Source organism: Scomber scombrus, chromosome 22 (genome assembly GCF_963691925.1).
Source record: "Scomber scombrus chromosome 22, fScoSco1.1, whole genome shotgun sequence".
Taxonomy (NCBI): Eukaryota; Metazoa; Chordata; class Actinopteri; order Scombriformes; family Scombridae; genus Scomber; species Scomber scombrus.
In genome coordinates, this window is record NC_084991.1 from 18,443,217 (window position 1) to 18,461,539 (window position 18,323).

Sequence of the window (18,323 nt, forward strand, 5' to 3'; positions counted from 1 at the left end):
GATATGTCTATTACCTGGGACATTTTCCAGGTACCAAGAATGAACTTGTCAGTGCTCTCTGGTGGACAAACTTTGTAATGAGTACACTCTTTCAGAGTTACCTCAAACATATGTATAGTTATATATAGTTTTGTGTTACTTAATCAAGCCACATGTAGACACACTGATACCTATGACATGCAGGAATCCCTCATAGTATCGGCCATTTCAGTGCCCGCTATTAACTTTCATGAATAAATGAAAACAAATAATTTATGAATCTCATTATGTAGCATACAGGTATTGTATATAAAAAGGCAAATGTAGGTAGTTACATCTGCTTTATTTGAGGAAAAATAATCCTTTATTTTGAGTATAAAAATAACAGACATCTGATGAACACATACATTCCCATGCATTTGCATTTTTACTGTATTTCGTTTTCTTGCAGATTTTTTTTGTACAGTATATCATTGTCAGTGTTCAGTGTGATATTTGTGCCATTCACACTGGAATCTGGACTCATTATAGGCTCTCATGTGATACTTCCGAACAGCAAAACCTCTTTAAATTAATAAATAATGAAGCAGCGAATATAAAGAAACATGTCCATGAAATAAAAACCCTACAATATTATGATTATGCAACAGAATTACAAAACAATTTGATGGACTTTTGCTGAGGAAATGGAAAACCATTTGATAATCACAAGTTCTTCTTGTTTTGTCCCAGATTTGTAATTTGATGACACAGAGAAAAACTGACCACATTAAACATTCATTTTACTGAAAGAGAAAAATCAAAGGGCTTCACTGAAAGCAATTCCTGCTTTACTGTAAACCATGCACATCTTCTTAATATTCAATATTCTTAAAGTAACATTTAAAAATGTCCATAAATCATTAAATCATCTTTCCAGATCTGAAAGGAATCTGCCAATAGATGAGCTATAATTCCACCTGTTTACAATCCCCAAAAAGAAGCAGCTATCATATTTTCCTGACTGAAATTACCAGTCACATTGATACAAGTAAAATAACTTTGCCCTTATTGCTCTTGACCATATTCTCTCTTTATCAAAGAATATCAAAAATCCTAAAGTGAACCAAAGAGAGGCTACACTGCATAAGAATATGTGTCATTCTCGCAACAAAGGCATAGATTTAATTCAAGTTGTTACATCAATTAAACTTTAAAACTGAATCAAAATAATGGACAGTTTGAAGTGTTATCATTAGTTCAGATTGCTATGAAAAGTTGCAGGGAAGTTAATTGGAGGTTTTCCCAATTCCTAATTGATTTGAAACAAAAACATGAGAGCAACTATGTCATGACAATATTTGAAATACCTGGTTTTTTTTAAACCTGTAACGTAAGTGGGTATTTTAAAGAAAATCCCCTGGTTTGACAAATCAGTGCTGTTACTTTAAAATGAATACGGAGTACTTCATTATACTTTTAAGAACGAGGCCAACACTGGTCATGGCTGTCTGTTAAATTAAAGTTGCCCATGTTCACTTTCTCCGTCCAATCTGAGCCAGGAGGCGCGCGTTCTCAGCCGCCTTGGCGCGCAGGTTTTTGGCTTTGGCCACATCAAAGAGGACGTTCATGATGTTAGTCGGGACGTCCAGGGACAGGGTCAGCCTGCTCCTCCGGTCCCCTTTGCTGCTGTTGCGGAGCATCTGCCCTCTGAGCTTCGTCCGGCTCATGAAGCGGTAGTTTGCGGGACTTGAAGTCCTTTTTTCCCGACTGGACTCGGCAGAAGAAGAAGAAGAGGAGGAGAGATACTCCTCGGACTGCAGGAGGGATCCCCAGCCGTCCACGGGGATGTAACCCGGCTCGTTCTCGTCGCCCCGGACCCCGACTGTCAGCTGGTTGTTACAGAGGAGGTCGGAGCGGGTGTGGTAGAGGCGGAGGCACAGGCTGGAGGTCGGTGTGCACAGGACCGAGAGCAGCAGCAGGGTCTTCAGAGACGACAGCATGCTGTGTCCTCTGGGACCAACAGAGGAAAATTGGCATGCCATTTAGTTTTTTTTTTTTCTGTCCTCAAGTGTATTAAACAAATGAAGAAACGTGGTGAGAATGAATGAAGTGCATTGTGAAAGAAGATGCCATTGAAGAAAATTAAACATGTTAATTCACATCGGAAACAAGCAACAAATACTCTCCTCTAACATATATTTATTCTACCGTTAGGCAAAATAGATTTTTGAATCTTGATTAAATATGTTAAGATCAATATTTTGAGAGCAGAGTTGTCAGCTTCTCTGTACTTTTAGGCAAGTTGCTTAATCGAAAAGTTGTTTGGACCACAGTTAAAAGGCAATCACAAATATGTAAGCAATATTTTAGGAAAACTTACCACTCGTGTCTTATAATAAAGAATACAGTTAAAGAGGGCGAGCAATGTGTATCCCTGAAGAGAAAAAACAAGCAGAAATCCTCAGAAGTGAATTTTTGATGAGCAATCCTGATAAACTGATGTGTGAGGAGGTCAGCAGTGCGCACAGTCTGACCAGCAGAGTGTTTTGCTCGTCCATTCCCACTGCACTCATTTAGTAGGAGCCATCAAACTGCATCCTTACGCCAGCAACAACGTCATCCCGTTGACATTTTGTTTGCCATGTGATATCTCATTGGTTGTGATGCAGTGATGTAGTGGTAAATTAAAAAAGAAAGAAAAAAGTTAGTAAATGTGACCTCCTGTCGGTGAAAGTGAAGCATCACGACAACTGATGCAAAAGAAAAATATGATGTTGTGTAATATTTCCATTGTGGTTACACTTCACATCATGATTTCTTACAGCTGTAAAAATTTTAATTAACACCCAGCAAACTAGTTGAACTCCAATAGATCTGTAGTGTCTGTGAAGCTGCCTGTTCAGCACCACGGACAGCTCCAAGTCAATACAATGTAAAAATGGAGGAACTGTACTTTTTTTCTTTTTCTACCAAAATACTCATGACACTCTTAAGACTTTTACAAGCCCATATGCCAAGATTATGTGGCATATGGGCTTGTAAAAGGTTGCATCATACCCTCTTTTGTGTATTTGTGTGCAAACATACAATTGTTCACCATTTTCTAATAAGGAACCTTTGCTAAGGGTTTACAGTTTGTGACTAATGCCTTTAATAATGATCTATAAATATTTGACTAATGCTTTATAGATCAAATAAGTTTATCCTTCCCAGCAAGACATTACTTTTGTGCTAGTGACTTGCTTTTTAATAAAGTGTAAACCAAAACTGATCTATAAAGGATTAATAAATTAGTGAGTGAGTGAGATATACCCGCAAAAGTAAGAGGGGAGCAGATCAAGTATGGACTATTGTAGCAGTGAGTGAGTCTGCACATGATCACTGAAGGCTTCCGAACCCATAGGTTTGTCACAGACTGCAAAGCTCTCACTAACCATTGCACCCTACATGCCAGAGTGTAGCATCCAGCCAATGAAAGCATTGGGTAGGGAGCATGCATGTACTATAGTCAACCAATTCTTTATGGCAGTATAGGAAAAGCAGCATTTGTTTCTAATATAAACTAGTTTGAACTACAGTATCTTTACTAAGTTTCAATGTGAAGTTTAAAAATTAAACTATCACCAATTAAAATACCTAGATATTTGTACTGTGACACTAATTCAATCTGAGTGAACTGCAAGGTTACAATATTAGGCAGAGAAGCTAGAGTCTTCCAGGCGTTAGAAAACAGCTTCAATTTAGTTTTTTTTTTAGCATTTAACACGTTTCATATCAGACAACTGTGACTCAACAATACCAAAAGCAGACTGCAAATACTCATTTGATTAAGCAAGGGGGGCACCGCAGCAGTCAATGACAGTATCATTGGCATAAACCTGTGCTTTAGGAACATTTTGACTCAGGTTGTTAACATAAATAGTAAACAAAAGTGGACCCAGAACAGAGCTTTTGGGGACACCTGACCCAATATGTCACACACAGTCGTGTCCTTTCAGAGAGGTAATTTTCACACCAGCTAACAGCACGTTCGCTTTATGTCTTTTTATGTCTCTCAAAGGCATAATACTACTAATATAACTCACACATGCATGGTATTTGAGACATGGCTTTGAAAATGTATATGAGACACCTTGAACTGTATGCAAAATGAAGAAGGTACAACGTTCAGTACGTTTGTCCCTGTCAGATTTTTCCATTGATATCATTTACACATATTCTGATGTAGAGACAATGATTTGTTGTCTTTAAACCTTTGTGAATGGACCCACACGAGTGAATGATACCAAACAGACTGTATTTTGAGAATGGTATCCCCACTGTGCATGATTTGCACGCTGCATATGTGGCAATTTTATTTCAAAAGAAGAATGATATCTGAGATCTGGAGAAGATTGCATTTTAATTAAAACCTTTACATGTAACACACTCCAGAAAACACCTGCAGTGATGTACATTACCATGTCAAAAATGAAGAAGGAGCATGCACAGAATGAGAGGATCAAAGGGTGTTGGGTCAAGCTCTAATGAGCAACTTCATTGTAGGATTAATATGACTGTAGGTCTTCACAGCTGGAGAAGTCACAGTCTATGACACACTGTGCAACGAGATGTCCTCCCACTCCTGCTCCCGCTCTGCAATTGATCTCTGAATTACTTTCTCCTCTTCAATGTCAATGGAAAACTAATTTTGTTTATGTTAGTCACTAAAATAAGATGTTGAGAGCTCTCTGCGATAAAGCCTTTCACTCAGTTTACAATAAGATCAAGGTGGCTATGCCAAGGTTGTGTATTGATCATCTTTTACTTTGGTATTGAGTAAATACATTTATAAACAATACAACCAGAAAACTGAGATACTTTCACTTCTTTCTGATGCATTCTACTTGTTAAAAGGTCTTCTTGAATCTTCATTGTCTTGATACTAGTGGAACCATCTGTTGCATTTTTAAGACGTTACCACTTTACCTAGAACCATACTCTCTTAATCAGCTTCTTACTATGACCATGTGCATGAAATTATAAAGTCTCACAACATATTTCTCTCTATTTTTTGATTATGTTGCTAGCATTGTTAGTCCAATCTGATTGAACCACATCAAAGAGGACTTTCATGATGTTGTCCCAAGGAAGCAAATCAGCCAAAATTTTGCATGTTAAACTAAATAAATAAATAAACACATACTTATCCAAAGATTTCAAAGAACATTTTCGCATAAGTAGACCTATTTTCAATTATATATATATACAAATCATTTGAAAGATGAAAACAAGGCTGTTGTTGAGTTGATTTTTTTTTTGCAGTGGTGGGCCCGTCATAGGTCTTGAGTAGTTGTGGTTGGCAGAGGGTGTGCTGTATTGTAACCATGTCTTGCTGACCTATGTAGCATCTTAGTGTGTGGGAGTAAATTATAGTGCAGAATCGTGACTAATGTGAAGAAGCTGCTGGAGTCTCTCCAAAAGCCTCATTGATAACTTTGAGATGAATGATGATACTTTCAATGGTGTCTATTCTCAGTTAGCCACCTTCTGAGGAACTGTCTCCAGTTTAGGTGGTGCAGGATTTTGCATTTGTATAGCAGCAGACACTAAATTTGAACACCGGAAACTGAATATGCACAACAACTAACAAAAAAAAAAGGAATATAACGGGATCCTCTTCAAAACATCAACCAATGACAACTTGAGAATCTGAGCTGTGTCGTGTGTTTTCACATGTCACACTGCGCGTGCTGCCCCCACACCAACACCCACGCAGGAATCCCCTGCTACTGCTGCGTCGGTCTGATGGAGAGCCCTCTAAAACAGTCCCTGCGTGATCTCCCACACTGGGCCCCTGTTGGCCCCTCATCTGGCTCCCAGCCTGACCCATAACACCCCCTGCCAAATGAACATATGTAGCGGTGGAGGTGGCAGCAGGCAATCAGCTACCAGATTCTTATTTTTCATACCACACAGGATGCGGGGCAATTGACAAAACATAAGAAAGGTGACGGAGCGTTATGTAAAGAGTGAGGCTTGAGAAAAGGGGAGGGAAGAGCCAGGCACGACAAAGACAGATCACAAAAGTTAAGACGGATTTAATTTTTCAGTAGTATTGATATTTCTCACTTTTGTCATTCAAAACTCACTCTGTCAGTATATTTTAAGAAATAAACCTGTTTTTTAACATTAACATTTTGATTTCCAACTTTCTGTTTGTATAAAAAATGTAAAAATAGTCAGTCGAAATATATAAATAAGAACAAAATACAGTAAAACATCACATTTTACACAATCATGTACACAAATTTGCATCTTGTTTTGGGGTTGCTGGCTTCATATCCGGGGTTCAGTGCCTGTGAAAATGTAATTAAGTGTTAAATACAATGATAAAGGTCAACAAAAATATTGTATAGACTTAATGATCATATTTGATTAGTTTCCTCCCTTTCATTTAAAGCATGACTTTTTATTGATTGGATTAGCTGTTACAATGTATATTTCATAGTTAGACTGGTATCCTACCTTTTTTCTCCATCTTACACCAACTCTGGCACTCTTGTCTTGAGGAGAATTGGTTTCGGTTGCCTCCACAGCCCCCGTACACAAATGGCCTGCACTCCCCAGAGTGATGGTGAAAGTACCAGAGCAGAACATAGTCTGAGCAGGCCCCTTCTGACATGGGCTCCAGGCAGCGGTCTGTCCCTGAAACTGGTGGGGGGGGCATGTGAAAATATAAGTTAAATTTGGGGCCTAGCAGTATTGTGGTTCCAGACATTGACTATGTAATTGCACTTTTGCTGTGTGTCATTCCCCCTCTCTCTCTTCTCCTGTCTACTGTACCCTTTTGCGATATAGGCAGAATACACAAATATAAAAAACTTTTTTCCTAAATAGTTTATAGCTACATTAGAAAATCAAAATCCCTATTTCTTTCTTTCTTTTATATTTATGTATTTATTTTTTAGCAAATTTAAGGTGTTTGACATCCTGCAAAAATACTCTGAAAACATTTTCATGATGTCTAAGGAATGAGTTCAGTGATATCAACTTGAGATTACTTAGAAGACAATATAATTGGGGTCATATAGACTCCAGGAGATAAAAACCTGCTGTACCTGTGGGTCAGGCAATTGTATAAAACCAACACATCCAGCCTAGCTCACTCAAAATTGCCTGTCAACAACTTCAAATTTCTCTTAATGACTTGTTCTATGTTTGAATTAAGTGTGTATGAAAAAAGAAACCTTGACATGGTTTATGCATTATGTAGCTTATACGTGAGAACAGCAGCCAGATCTCCTAGTGAAGTGGACAGTTCATGCTTCGATAACTCTAAACAAAACAGTGCTGACACTATCTTGGACTTGACTATATATAATATGTAAATACATTTTAAAAAACAAATGTTTTACATTTAACGAGGGCTAATTTTCCTTCCAGCTTTGCTCTTTGTTCTGAGTTAGGCTAAACATTTAAGACAGAAAATAAGTGAACTTCCCAATATGTCAGACTACTCCTATAATATGAATGACGATCAGCTCAGTTGTGGGTGCTATTAATGTACTGTTATATTTTCATTCATCACAACATTCATTGTACTTTTTTTATCATATATTTATAAACTGCCTCAAAGAATCTGGCACAAGCTGTCAAACATTCATGGATTATGGTTTGGTTTTTATCGTTCCCTCCCACTTAGTGTTCTTAACCATTTCAAGTAACTCATTACTCATAGATCATATGTAAATATAGAAAATCAGTTGTTTGGGTCACTCACCTGCAGTGTTTTTTCCAAAAACCTTTCTTTTTTTCCTATGGCCCCACTTCATAGTCCCTTCCTCAAGAGAGTCTGAAGACCAGAACACACATCAATGAAAGGTTTGGGCAGCTGCCTTTAACGGACCAACACTTAATCAATGGTGACGACATTTTTGGCTCTTCAGTCAATATTTCAGGGCAACATAGTGAAGTTTTCATTCATAGACTTTTTGAGTTCTTATGCAAATTTTCTGTAAATATGTGACACAAATGATACAATTCATACCATACTGCCAATAAAGCCAGGAGTGAAAGACAAAGACAAAAAAAAAAATCTGAAGAAAATTAATTGAAAGAGCTGGAATGAAAAGTGTACAGGTACATGTCAGCAAGTACATTTTCTCTTTCTTTCTGTTGATTTCATCGGATTTGATCAGAGCAACATGCCTAATATTCAGAAAATGGAAAACAAACAGTTCCATCAGAGACACTTATGTCAATTGACCCTTTATGGAAAGCAGTTACATAGGAAAAAAGGACACAGCAGAAAAGGTTTTACTCTGTGAGGGAGCTCTAAAGGAGTCTGAGCAGCATCTAAGTTTTTGCCATAACAAACATATGCATGGCCATTACAACTCAGCTAGAAACAAAGAAACACTTGCTGTGGGAGCAGAGTGTGTTGGCATGAGTGAACCAGCAGAGTAAAGAAGTGTCAGGTTATAATGGCCTTGCACCTGCAAATGATTGGGCATCACTAGTCAGCTGATAATCACAAAGCTGGAAAATGAGCTAGTGATTGTGAGGCATGAATGAATCGGCTAATACAAGCTTGACGTCAGTGCCTGAACAAACACTATGCTTCATTTGTCTGATGAAGTTACAGGAAATATAAAACTCACACTTAACTGGGCAAGAATTTCTGCCTCTTTTAACATGTTATTTCACAAAGTGCTTTTCCATTCCTCATGAAGGAGTTTGAGTATTTCACACTTTAGCACCCACACAACTGATTTAAAGCTTATCAGGATTCATTGTTTGGGGCTCAAAGTGATCAATCGGATTGAGTTTGTCAGAGGAGCAAGCCGAGGAAAGAGCTGATAACAATCTTTGAAAACAGCGAAAAGTGTGTATTAATATGAATAATACTCAGACTTGGAGGTAAAATTCAGTGCAGAAGCTGCTAGATTTAGAAAAATCTTTATTTATAGATGGCCTTGTCTATTTATGGTAATTCTTCTTATTCCATGTGTCGCACTGTGTCTGAGCACATTTATTATTGTGTGCACTACACAAGCTAAATGTCACTGTTCCACATCTAACACTTGTAATTTGTGAATAAACATGACGACATTGACAATGGGCAATGACAGACTCACTCTTTGATGATTTTCCCGGTTATAGTTGCTACAGCAAGAATTACAATAAATTGGGAAGTAGTAAGGAGAAGACATTTTGCCTGGGGGCTATGTGCACTAATGAGCTTCATGAAATATTGTATGATCTCTTGCTACATGTTGACCCTTTGTTTAACTGTGTTTGCATTTTGTCTTCATGCTGATGTAACAACTACAGTCTGAGAGCTGCAAGTCTTAAGAGTGTTGCTGTGTAATTGACCCCGTCAGATCGCTCTGCTCAATATGTTTTTACTGCACGAGTAAACTGAGTTGGATTAGAGTGTTGACAGTGTGTAAACCCATATATAGTTATGTAGTCAGTGACGCAACCTGTAGTCAGTCACATAACACTCAAACTCCTGATTTTTTGGGTCCATTTCACAAAAACAATTTGCAGGCACTATTTACAAGCAGATTTCAAATGGTGGTAAATACATATTTCACATATCACTGTCACTTACAAATAAAAATACAGAGGCCTGCAGTGCTTTTGCATGCTCATGCATCGGCCCTAGTGTAGTTTTATTTGATTAGTGTAATGTGTCGGAATCAATAATGGGATCAAATGATATGTTGCTGCTAATGGCAGCTTGCATGTTGCAGCTTTGGTGACTCATGCCACTGGCTGTCAGGTGTCCATTTGGACTGTGGGTAAACTGTTGACTGAAACTGTGTTTGAAGTGTCCCAATATATCTCAAGTGTAGTTGCAGGCTGCCCTAAGGATGGTGCTATAGAGCACAACTGAACGATGTGTCCAAGCAGGGAGCTCCTGGTCTGAAAAGTGAAGCCAATAATGAAGTGCCTTACACCTGCTTTCTTTCTCATGACCAGTAGGGGGCAACTCCAGTGGCTTCACAAAGAAGTCAGATTATATGGAAGTCTATGAGAAAATTACCCTACTTCTCACTTGGTGTATTACCTTAGTAAACACTTTCCTAATGAGTTTATTATCTCAATCACTATTTTCAAGTCTTCTTCAATACAGCACGATGTTCATTTAGTAAATTATAGTCCCATTTAGAGTGTAGACAATAATAGAAAATAGATGATAATACAGGGTATGCTTCAGGGCAAGGCTACGTTGTGATTGATAACTCATTTCCATGGTAACAACGTTGATTACATAATGTATCCATGGCGTAACCCTAGTATAGTCGTAACTGCCGCTATTTCACAGTGTGTTCTAAGTTCATCAAAGTTAATTGTAACATTTTGGTCACCAAAAAAGTCTTAAGATCCTCTAAGGAGTAAAAAAATGTAAGCCAAGAATTAAACTGACAACAAAAGAATACATAAGAAAACAATGGGTGAGATATAGGTGATGATATTGTTGACACTCTTGATATAACAGTCAAACTGCATGCATCACAGCTATTAAACTTAAGTTGGACAGAGTACAACAGAGTAATTTTGAAAATCATATTTTAGGCTCTGCTGTGCGTTAGGCCAAGGGGTGTGGATGCTGCTGATAGTTACTTAAATTATATTAGGATTATTATTACCAGTGCGGTTTGGTGGGATCCCTTTTTCTCCCAGGATCACAGGAGCAAGACTGGTCATTGCTCCATATTTTTCCTCTTCCACTTCTTCACCTTCCTCTTCCACCTCTTCCTCATGGATGTCATGAGAAAGGGAGGTTACTACATCTTCTGGTTCATTTTTATCGTTGGTCACCGTGGTTGTTCCATTTGTATCCTCGGACTTTACCATTAACTTGTACTCCAACCCTGTAACGATCAAAACATATCCACATAAGAACATTGTTTTAGTTAAATATTAAACTATACTTTCCTTGCAACAACATACTTTTGAAATAATTGGTTCAGTGACAGATGTTTGTGTCTGAGGCAAGTAAATCAAAATTTCAAGTAGTTTCAACATAGGCTTTAGTTTCTTAGTTTGTGCCATTATGACCACCACTTCCAGCAGCAGTGAAACCCCGAAAGCGAAACACATTTCAACAAGCAGTCAGTAAGTAGGCTATTTTTACCAACAAATATAAACACATTCTCTCATCACATCATCCCCTACAAAGGTGATTACACGTGTCTGAAAAGCAACAGTGTGTCACTATAAACAGTAAACAGCAGGGAACCCAGCTTTGGGTGGTTCATTGGCTACTTACTGCTTAAAAGTTGCAGTTTATTAAGGGATTGATTAAAATCATGCAGGAAATTCCATGATGCAAATTATTTTGGATATCAGCATTCAAACTTGCTCAACACCTAAGGAAACTCAAAACTGAAGTAACTTATGAGCAAGTTCTCATAATGGCAGAAAGGCTGACGATAAGCAGAATCCTCCTTTAAGTGTTTTGTAAGTGTTGTGGATTCTTGGTGAGGTATCTACTTAATGGCAGTCTCGTGTTTGTGAATGGCTCTACTGTTGCCGGCACCATGGTGTGTGTTCCTCTGAGAGAACATAACAGATGGCACAACACACACGGGTGCCATGCTGCTGCCGCAGGAGCTCTACAACAAACACTGACACACACACACACACACACACACACACACACACACACACACACACACACACACACACACACACACACACACACACACACACACACACACACACACACACACACACACACACACACACACACACGCACACACACACGCACACTTACAAAATATGTAGGTCTATCTGGGGGCACACGTTTATTCACTCTTGGATACATGCATATTCAAGTACAAGCACAGAGTTCAAAATGTCCATGCAATATGACACCCACAACCCTCACACACAAATGTGGACCCACACACACACACACACACACACACACACACACACACACACACTTACCACATTTTTCTGCCACCTCCTGGTTGACCAGCTCCTTCACTTTGTCAGCCTTGACACAGAAAAGGAAAATAATCAATAATTTCATTAACTTCCAAATTTTGCAAAGTCTGTTTGTATATTTAAAAAATGTGATTGTGTCAGTGTGTGTTAAACACATACTGAGAGTCCAGGTTCTCCCTTAGCCCCCTTTGCTCCTTCAATCCCCAATGCACCCTACAAGAAAAACACATTTACACATTCATACCGCCAACAACTTTACAGTTTTTGTTTACTTTCGCTGATCTAATAACGTTGTTTCCAGGCAGTAGAGCCTGGAGAGCCAGACATTTCCCTCAGGAGTTGGCAGAGACTAAAACAGAGCTAAAAGGAGAGTTGATATTGGACTTATATTAACCAGGTGACAAGAAACATGACTCCAAATGAATGATAACGCTGCTCCATGTTTGCTGAATGTGTAAACCATATCAACTTATCAACAAGGTTATCGTATGTCATTGTTGTGTTTACAGCTTTAGTCTGCTGCTCTCAAGTGGCCAAAAAAGTCTATTTATGCAGCTTTAAACAACATTTCTGTTGGTATTGACAACATGAGTGCGAGAGCTGGCACATGCTAATACTGTGGTTGAATACTCACAAAATATTTTATGCAATGAAAAGGTGTTTTTGTTATATTACATAAGAAAACAGAAACAACATTCTTTAACTTTTCAGTAAGCAAGTAAAAAAGTAAAAACCCTCCATGGTAAGATCCACTGAGTTACAAAAGTGACTGGGACAGAGGAGAGCTGGTGGGACATCCGCTTTCAATACTATAAGTGTGTTTAAAGAAGTGAATGGGTGTGTGTTCATTTATGACTCTTACATTCTCTCCTGTTTTTCCACGAGTGCCAGGTACTCCCCTCTGACATGGTTTCGGTCTCCCTCTTCTGCCCCTGTCTCCCTGTTTCACATAAAAAAAGTGCACACAAAGAAAACACTCTATAAGTTTCTTTTAATCTTCAACACAGAACTTTTATGTTAACAAGGGGGGAAAAAAACGCAATGCAGCACAACTCATCCCTGCTCATCCATTTATGCTTCTGAAAGGTACAAACGACGGACTCCTCCCAATTAGGTCCGTCCTCCGAATATCCTCATTAGAGGTTTCCAGCCACTCTCTGTCAACACTGAGAGTCTAGTAATTGTAGCTGAAAGGCACTAATTGAGTAAGATATTACTTGAAAGCTGCAGACAGAAATAGACCTCTGTGTATGTGTGTGTGTGAGTGTTAATTAAGGACATGTCTCTGCTGTATCCACTGCTGCAGTGTACAGAGCGCATGCTGCCATTCTCTCCGAGCTAGACGCAGTGATGACTGTAATCAAGCTCAGCTCATTCTTCTGTCCACTGTGTTCAGTCTTTTTTCTTGTAAGCTGGACTTTTTGCATTGTATGTTTTTTAAAGTGACAAAGTATAATTTTGTATAGCTATTAAAGTCCCATCACTGATTGACAATGACCTCAATGTGTTGCAAGACCTAACTACAGAATCATTTGTCCTGTGAATATCTCAAAAGCAGATCTATTTAATATAAATTATAGACATGATGTATCCTCAGTACAAATAATGTACCATATATATAACATATAACATATATATAATATCTAGTGAAAAAAAGTCTATGGAGGAGTGGTCAGCATCAACCTTTTTTAGGACAGTCATTATAAGGTTACAACTCATGAAACAAGTTGGATGCGCATATTTTTATTTTATCGCTACCTATTATATGAGATGAAGGCTTAATCATGTTATTTTTCTTGAGATATCAAATACTGTTTTCATCATTTAAATCATGACTTAAAAATATGTTAGATGTGAAGGTTGATATCATTTTCATGTGTTCATATGAAAACAGGTGTCGGTTAGCTTAGCTTAGCATAAAGAATGGAAACAGGGGGAAACAGCCACCCTAACACTGCCCAAAATTAATGACAAAATTAATCTAGCAGCTTTATATCTTGTTTGGTAAATCGGTAAAAAAACTGATGTGTAAAAATGTGCTGGTACTGGACTATTTCTTGGCTGGTTGCAGTGACTTCCTCGATTCTCTGCAGGCAACCTTGTGGTGACTTCAGGAAGTTCACTGCAAGTAGGCTGATTGTATTACCTTTGAACAACGCCAGGCTAGCTGTTTCCCTTTGTTTCCAGTTTTTATACTAAGCTACTGTGACAGATGGACAGATAAGAGAGTGGTATCTATCATATCTGGCAAAAAAGAGAGTCAGTGTATTCCCAAAATGTCCAACTATCTCTTTGTGAATCTATCCTTGTAATCTCAGCCTGACAGATCTGACAATGTCAGGGGAGATCACTGATCAAAAATGTTATTGTAATGAGGATCCGACAGGCAAAGATGGCATTGCCTTCCAATTAGAGGGACGACATTCAAATACATCGATGTCAGAAGAGAACAGCTAGACTGCTATTCATTTTCACCTAGAGAAAATTGAGCAGTTAAGTTGTGATTATGTATATAGTATACAGTTTTATATTTTGATACAATGAGATAATTAAACTGCAATATTTAAAATCCATTTTCTTTCCATTTATCGGCACAAAACTCAGCCATATATATCCCCAAGAGAAAGCAGGTATATTGAACCTTTGGTCCTGTGTTCCCACGGGGCCCTAGGGATCCCGGTGGTCCCTCATCCCCATCCCTTCCTAGACTCCCTGCTGACCCCTTGAAGCCCGGGAAACCTGGGAAACCTGCTGTACCCTGCATGGAGCAAGAACAATGTTTGGGAGTAAATTAACACACTATGGATCCTTTCTTCGCAGGGGAAGATACAAATTCATTTTCCTGCTCTTTTACACAACCTAAACATAAAAAAGATCATTTAAAAAAGAAACAGTGAATTTTTATTTCAATTTTTAATTCATAACTGTGATTAACACATTATCAGTAGTGTAATTGGATTAATGACGACTAGTGATACTGCTGTTAATTTACTTACCTTATCCCCTTTCTCTCCTGGCCCTCCATCAACACCATTAGTCCCTCCTTCTCCTTTGTCACCCTATAAAGAAATGTCACACATTTGTTTACATTTGATAAAAAGATAAAGAGAAATGTTTGTGAACACATATGTGGATATACCTTGCGCCCTGTGAGTCCATTGAGTCCAGGTATGCCAGGGGTTCCAGATAACCCCGTATCTCCCTGTTTTGCAAAGACACAATGTTGACATATCACATGAAAAGAACAATCACCATTCATGACAGGACTTCTTGATAATGTACAACCCCGCTGTGGTCTAATCAGACAACCTAATTCAGGACTAACCTTATATCCATCCAGACCTGGACTCCCAATGCGACCTGGTAAACCTCTGAATCCCTGTGAAAGCATATGACAGATATCAAAACAAGCACAACAGTCGAGTCTGGAGGACAAATAATCAGTGGGACCAGAAAGACAAGTGTGAGTATCTGCTCAAGTGACCTTCTCTCCCTTCTCCCCTTTGTCTCCTGGTAAGCCTTGCTCCCCTGAGTCACCCTGTACAAACAAAAACAAAACAAAGTAATACGATGCTGAATGAGCAAATTATCAGTTGTATTTAGCTTCCCACTGTACCTGATTGCCCTTCTGGCCTTCCAGTCCTATGTCTCCTTTCTCCCCTTTGGCTCCATCTACTCCATGATCCCCGTTGCGACCCTTAAAATCATCATAGATATTATTTAATTCCCTGATTGTAATACAGGATATTGGCTCCTGTATGATTATTTGTGCTGTTTACCATTACTCCATTGAGTCCTGGCTCCCCTGGATCGCCCTGTAGGAAAGAAAACAAATTCACATACAGTACTAGTAGAAAAAGTTTTGAATGATTAAAGTAACGTTGCAGTGTTGAGAAATTACAATAAACTCTTACTGACCTTCTGGCCTACTGGTCCTCGCGCTCCAAATCGTCCCAACGCACCCTTAGTCCCGGCATCACCCTTAATGCCCTTTCAAAAACAGTTAAAATAGTTTCTGTAATAATGACATTGATCTGGTTTAGGTGACAAATTAAGTGTCACTGATGATCATCTAAGTGTCAAACAAGCTATTAATGGTGTATCAGAGATTTTAACATGACTGGAGTGATGTCACTGTTGAGGTGTCCTCAGACATGGCACTGAACCATTAACCTTTCACTGCAAAAAGATGTTGATGCTGCCCTTTGAAAAGCATGGGGAAAAGCATTAAGATGTATTACCTTGAATCCAGGGGGACCATCTTCACCCTTTTCTCCTTTATCTCCATCAAAACCCGGTAGGCCTAGCTCACCCTGAAACAAACCAAATGGGAAAATAAACAATTTATTCACATTACTTCACTTGTACAACAATCGTTGGAGTAATAGGATGACAACAACTTATATAAGATCTCACCCCATCCCCTTTGGAACCCTTAAATCCACGAGGCCCTTGCATTTGAAGCACACTTCCCTGTAGAAAGGAATGAAATTGTGAATATGAGGTGCAAATCAATGTAGTTTGCAACAAATAAAGCAATTCATATGGATTTATGTATACTTGTGTGTTTGTTTGGTCTTGTATGATATTCAGTACTGCATGTGAAGCCATGCTGCTATTTGTTGTGCACCTGTGATGCATCAGTGCCACAGTTAAATAAACCGACTGTGCTTCACCAATAGACCAACATGAAAATCATCATACCCGTTCTCCTCTGACTCCAGCTAACCCACGGTCACCCTGAAAAGAAAGATCTTTCTTTTAAAAATAACTCACCAAACATTATTATTTGAATTCCAGGTGTCAACAAAAAAGCAAACAAACAGATTACTTCATATCTCTCGCTGCTTTGCTATTCATGGGATTTGAAATCCCTTCACGTTATAATCAAATCCAGTCCAGTGTAATCTACCTTTGATAAAATGTCAAGAAAGATTGGTGTACACAACCTGGCCAAGATTTGGTAGAACACTTTAATAGGGAAGAAAAAGACAATTATGAAGGCAACCTGACAATTGACATCACTCCTATAAACGCAACTTGGACCCACTGACACCTCAGAATGAAATGGAAATTGCTATCTTTGAAAGGACTCTGTATAAATATTGAGACATTCAAATATTAGCGTTGGCCTCTCAAACACCACACCTCACTGTTGATGCAAACAACCATAACAGTGAGTCAATATAAAGATTAAGTGCATGCAGGCAGCAAGAAGTCAACTGTGCAGACTGGTTGTACTGGTCTAACAGTCTGGACAACACTTCCTTCACATACGTTATAGGTGCCTTGGTAAAAATGCTGCATCATTTAATGAAACAATGCTGTTGGACAGATGCAACGTTTCAGCGCTCCAACTGTCCCTCCCACAAAAGCAACATTTCAGCAGAAATGTAGGTTTAGCGCAACCTTCTTTACAAACCTTTTGTCTTATTCAAAATAAGTTTTGAATCCTGAAGAAGAGTGTTTTTGCTGCAATCAGGGACTTCAAATTGGTGCGGTTTGTTTTAAGGCAGAATATTTGCAATTTCACTTTTCAAGTTACTTTTAAAAGTAAGTGCTGCCATATTAACACGGGTAAAGATTATTATTAAGTTATGGGACAACAACTCACCCTTTCACCTTTGCTGCCACGCAAGCCTTTCGGACCCTAGAACATGAGGGAAGGTAAAAGAAAAATGTTGTCTGGAAGTGAACATGAGTGGAATTAAAATGCTCTCAGATCATTTTCCATCAAGACACACTTACAATATTTCCTGGAGTTCCTTTAACACCTGGAGTCCCTGTATCACCCTGAAATAAAACAAGTATTTAGCACAATAAGCCAACATTACTGTTATGTTAGTTTTAATGTGTTGTGTGGATTAAAACTAGCTATAGTTTGTTTTGCTTTGAATGCAAAACATCAGAGATGAGACCAGATGGAGAGACACTGTAATTGTCCCAGCAGATGAATCCCAGCAGATATTACCCAATCCTAAACTGTTATACTATGCTGCATGTTGCTGATCACAGTGCATGTGTGATGTTTTACATAACATGAGCTGAGAACAGGAATTTTTACCTAAAACTACACATACTGTCGACTAAACCTGGTAAAAATGTTGTTCAGCATCACTGATACACAATAGTGGAAGTTGTCTGAAGCTGAACTCACTCTTCTCCCAGGGAAGCCAGACAACCCTCTGCCACCAGGCTCTCCTGGAATACTGTCACCCTGATGAGAATAAGACAGTCATAATTAACATTTTATACATTGCACTATTTAGAAGTAACAAACACACCAACTCATACCGAGCAAAATACCATTAGTTTTAAGTGAAATAACATAATGTGATATCATCATGATTCATTCTTGACCTTAGAAAAATAAATTCTCAAAGACACAAAGATACAACTTGCTAAGTGTTTCTCTG

At 38.6% G+C, this 18,323-nt stretch overlaps 2 protein-coding genes across 2 annotated transcripts in view; both read right to left on the bottom strand.

The window, feature by feature from the left end:
• Positions 1 to 1,493: 1,493 nt before the first annotated feature.
• On the bottom strand, positions 1,494 to 1,961 carry ucn3l (urocortin 3, like). Its single transcript, XM_062444080.1, has one exon. The coding sequence runs from the start codon at positions 1,959 to 1,961 to the stop codon at positions 1,494 to 1,496; it is 468 nt and encodes a 155-aa protein (XP_062300064.1).
• Positions 1,962 to 5,629: 3,668 nt separating this feature from the next.
• The window catches only part of col7a1l (collagen type VII alpha 1-like), a 56,833-nt gene continuing 44,139 nt past the window's right edge, over positions 5,630 to 18,323 (bottom strand). The window contains exons 84-104 of the mRNA XM_062443558.1: positions 18,065 to 18,124; positions 17,656 to 17,700; positions 17,522 to 17,557; positions 16,612 to 16,647; positions 16,324 to 16,380; positions 16,149 to 16,220; positions 15,826 to 15,897; positions 15,687 to 15,722; positions 15,524 to 15,604; positions 15,392 to 15,445; positions 15,233 to 15,286; positions 15,047 to 15,109; positions 14,904 to 14,966; positions 14,549 to 14,665; positions 12,770 to 12,847; positions 12,067 to 12,120; positions 11,908 to 11,956; positions 10,602 to 10,826; positions 7,724 to 7,795; positions 6,469 to 6,654; positions 5,630 to 5,841 (exon numbers count right to left, since the gene is read on the bottom strand). Of these exons, the coding sequence (XP_062299542.1) occupies positions 5,630 to 5,841; positions 6,469 to 6,654; positions 7,724 to 7,795; positions 10,602 to 10,826; positions 11,908 to 11,956; positions 12,067 to 12,120; positions 12,770 to 12,847; positions 14,549 to 14,665; positions 14,904 to 14,966; positions 15,047 to 15,109; positions 15,233 to 15,286; positions 15,392 to 15,445; positions 15,524 to 15,604; positions 15,687 to 15,722; positions 15,826 to 15,897; positions 16,149 to 16,220; positions 16,324 to 16,380; positions 16,612 to 16,647; positions 17,522 to 17,557; positions 17,656 to 17,700; positions 18,065 to 18,124 (1,722 nt within the window). The remainder of the gene's footprint in view (positions 5,842 to 6,468; positions 6,655 to 7,723; positions 7,796 to 10,601; positions 10,827 to 11,907; positions 11,957 to 12,066; positions 12,121 to 12,769; positions 12,848 to 14,548; positions 14,666 to 14,903; positions 14,967 to 15,046; positions 15,110 to 15,232; positions 15,287 to 15,391; positions 15,446 to 15,523; positions 15,605 to 15,686; positions 15,723 to 15,825; positions 15,898 to 16,148; positions 16,221 to 16,323; positions 16,381 to 16,611; positions 16,648 to 17,521; positions 17,558 to 17,655; positions 17,701 to 18,064; positions 18,125 to 18,323) is intronic.

Bases quoted from the DNA above. Each gene is read 5' to 3' on its own strand.
- ucn3l (XM_062444080.1), bottom strand. From the start codon at position 1,961: ATGCTGTCGTCTCTGAAGACCCTGCTGCTGCTCTCGGTCCTGTGCACA.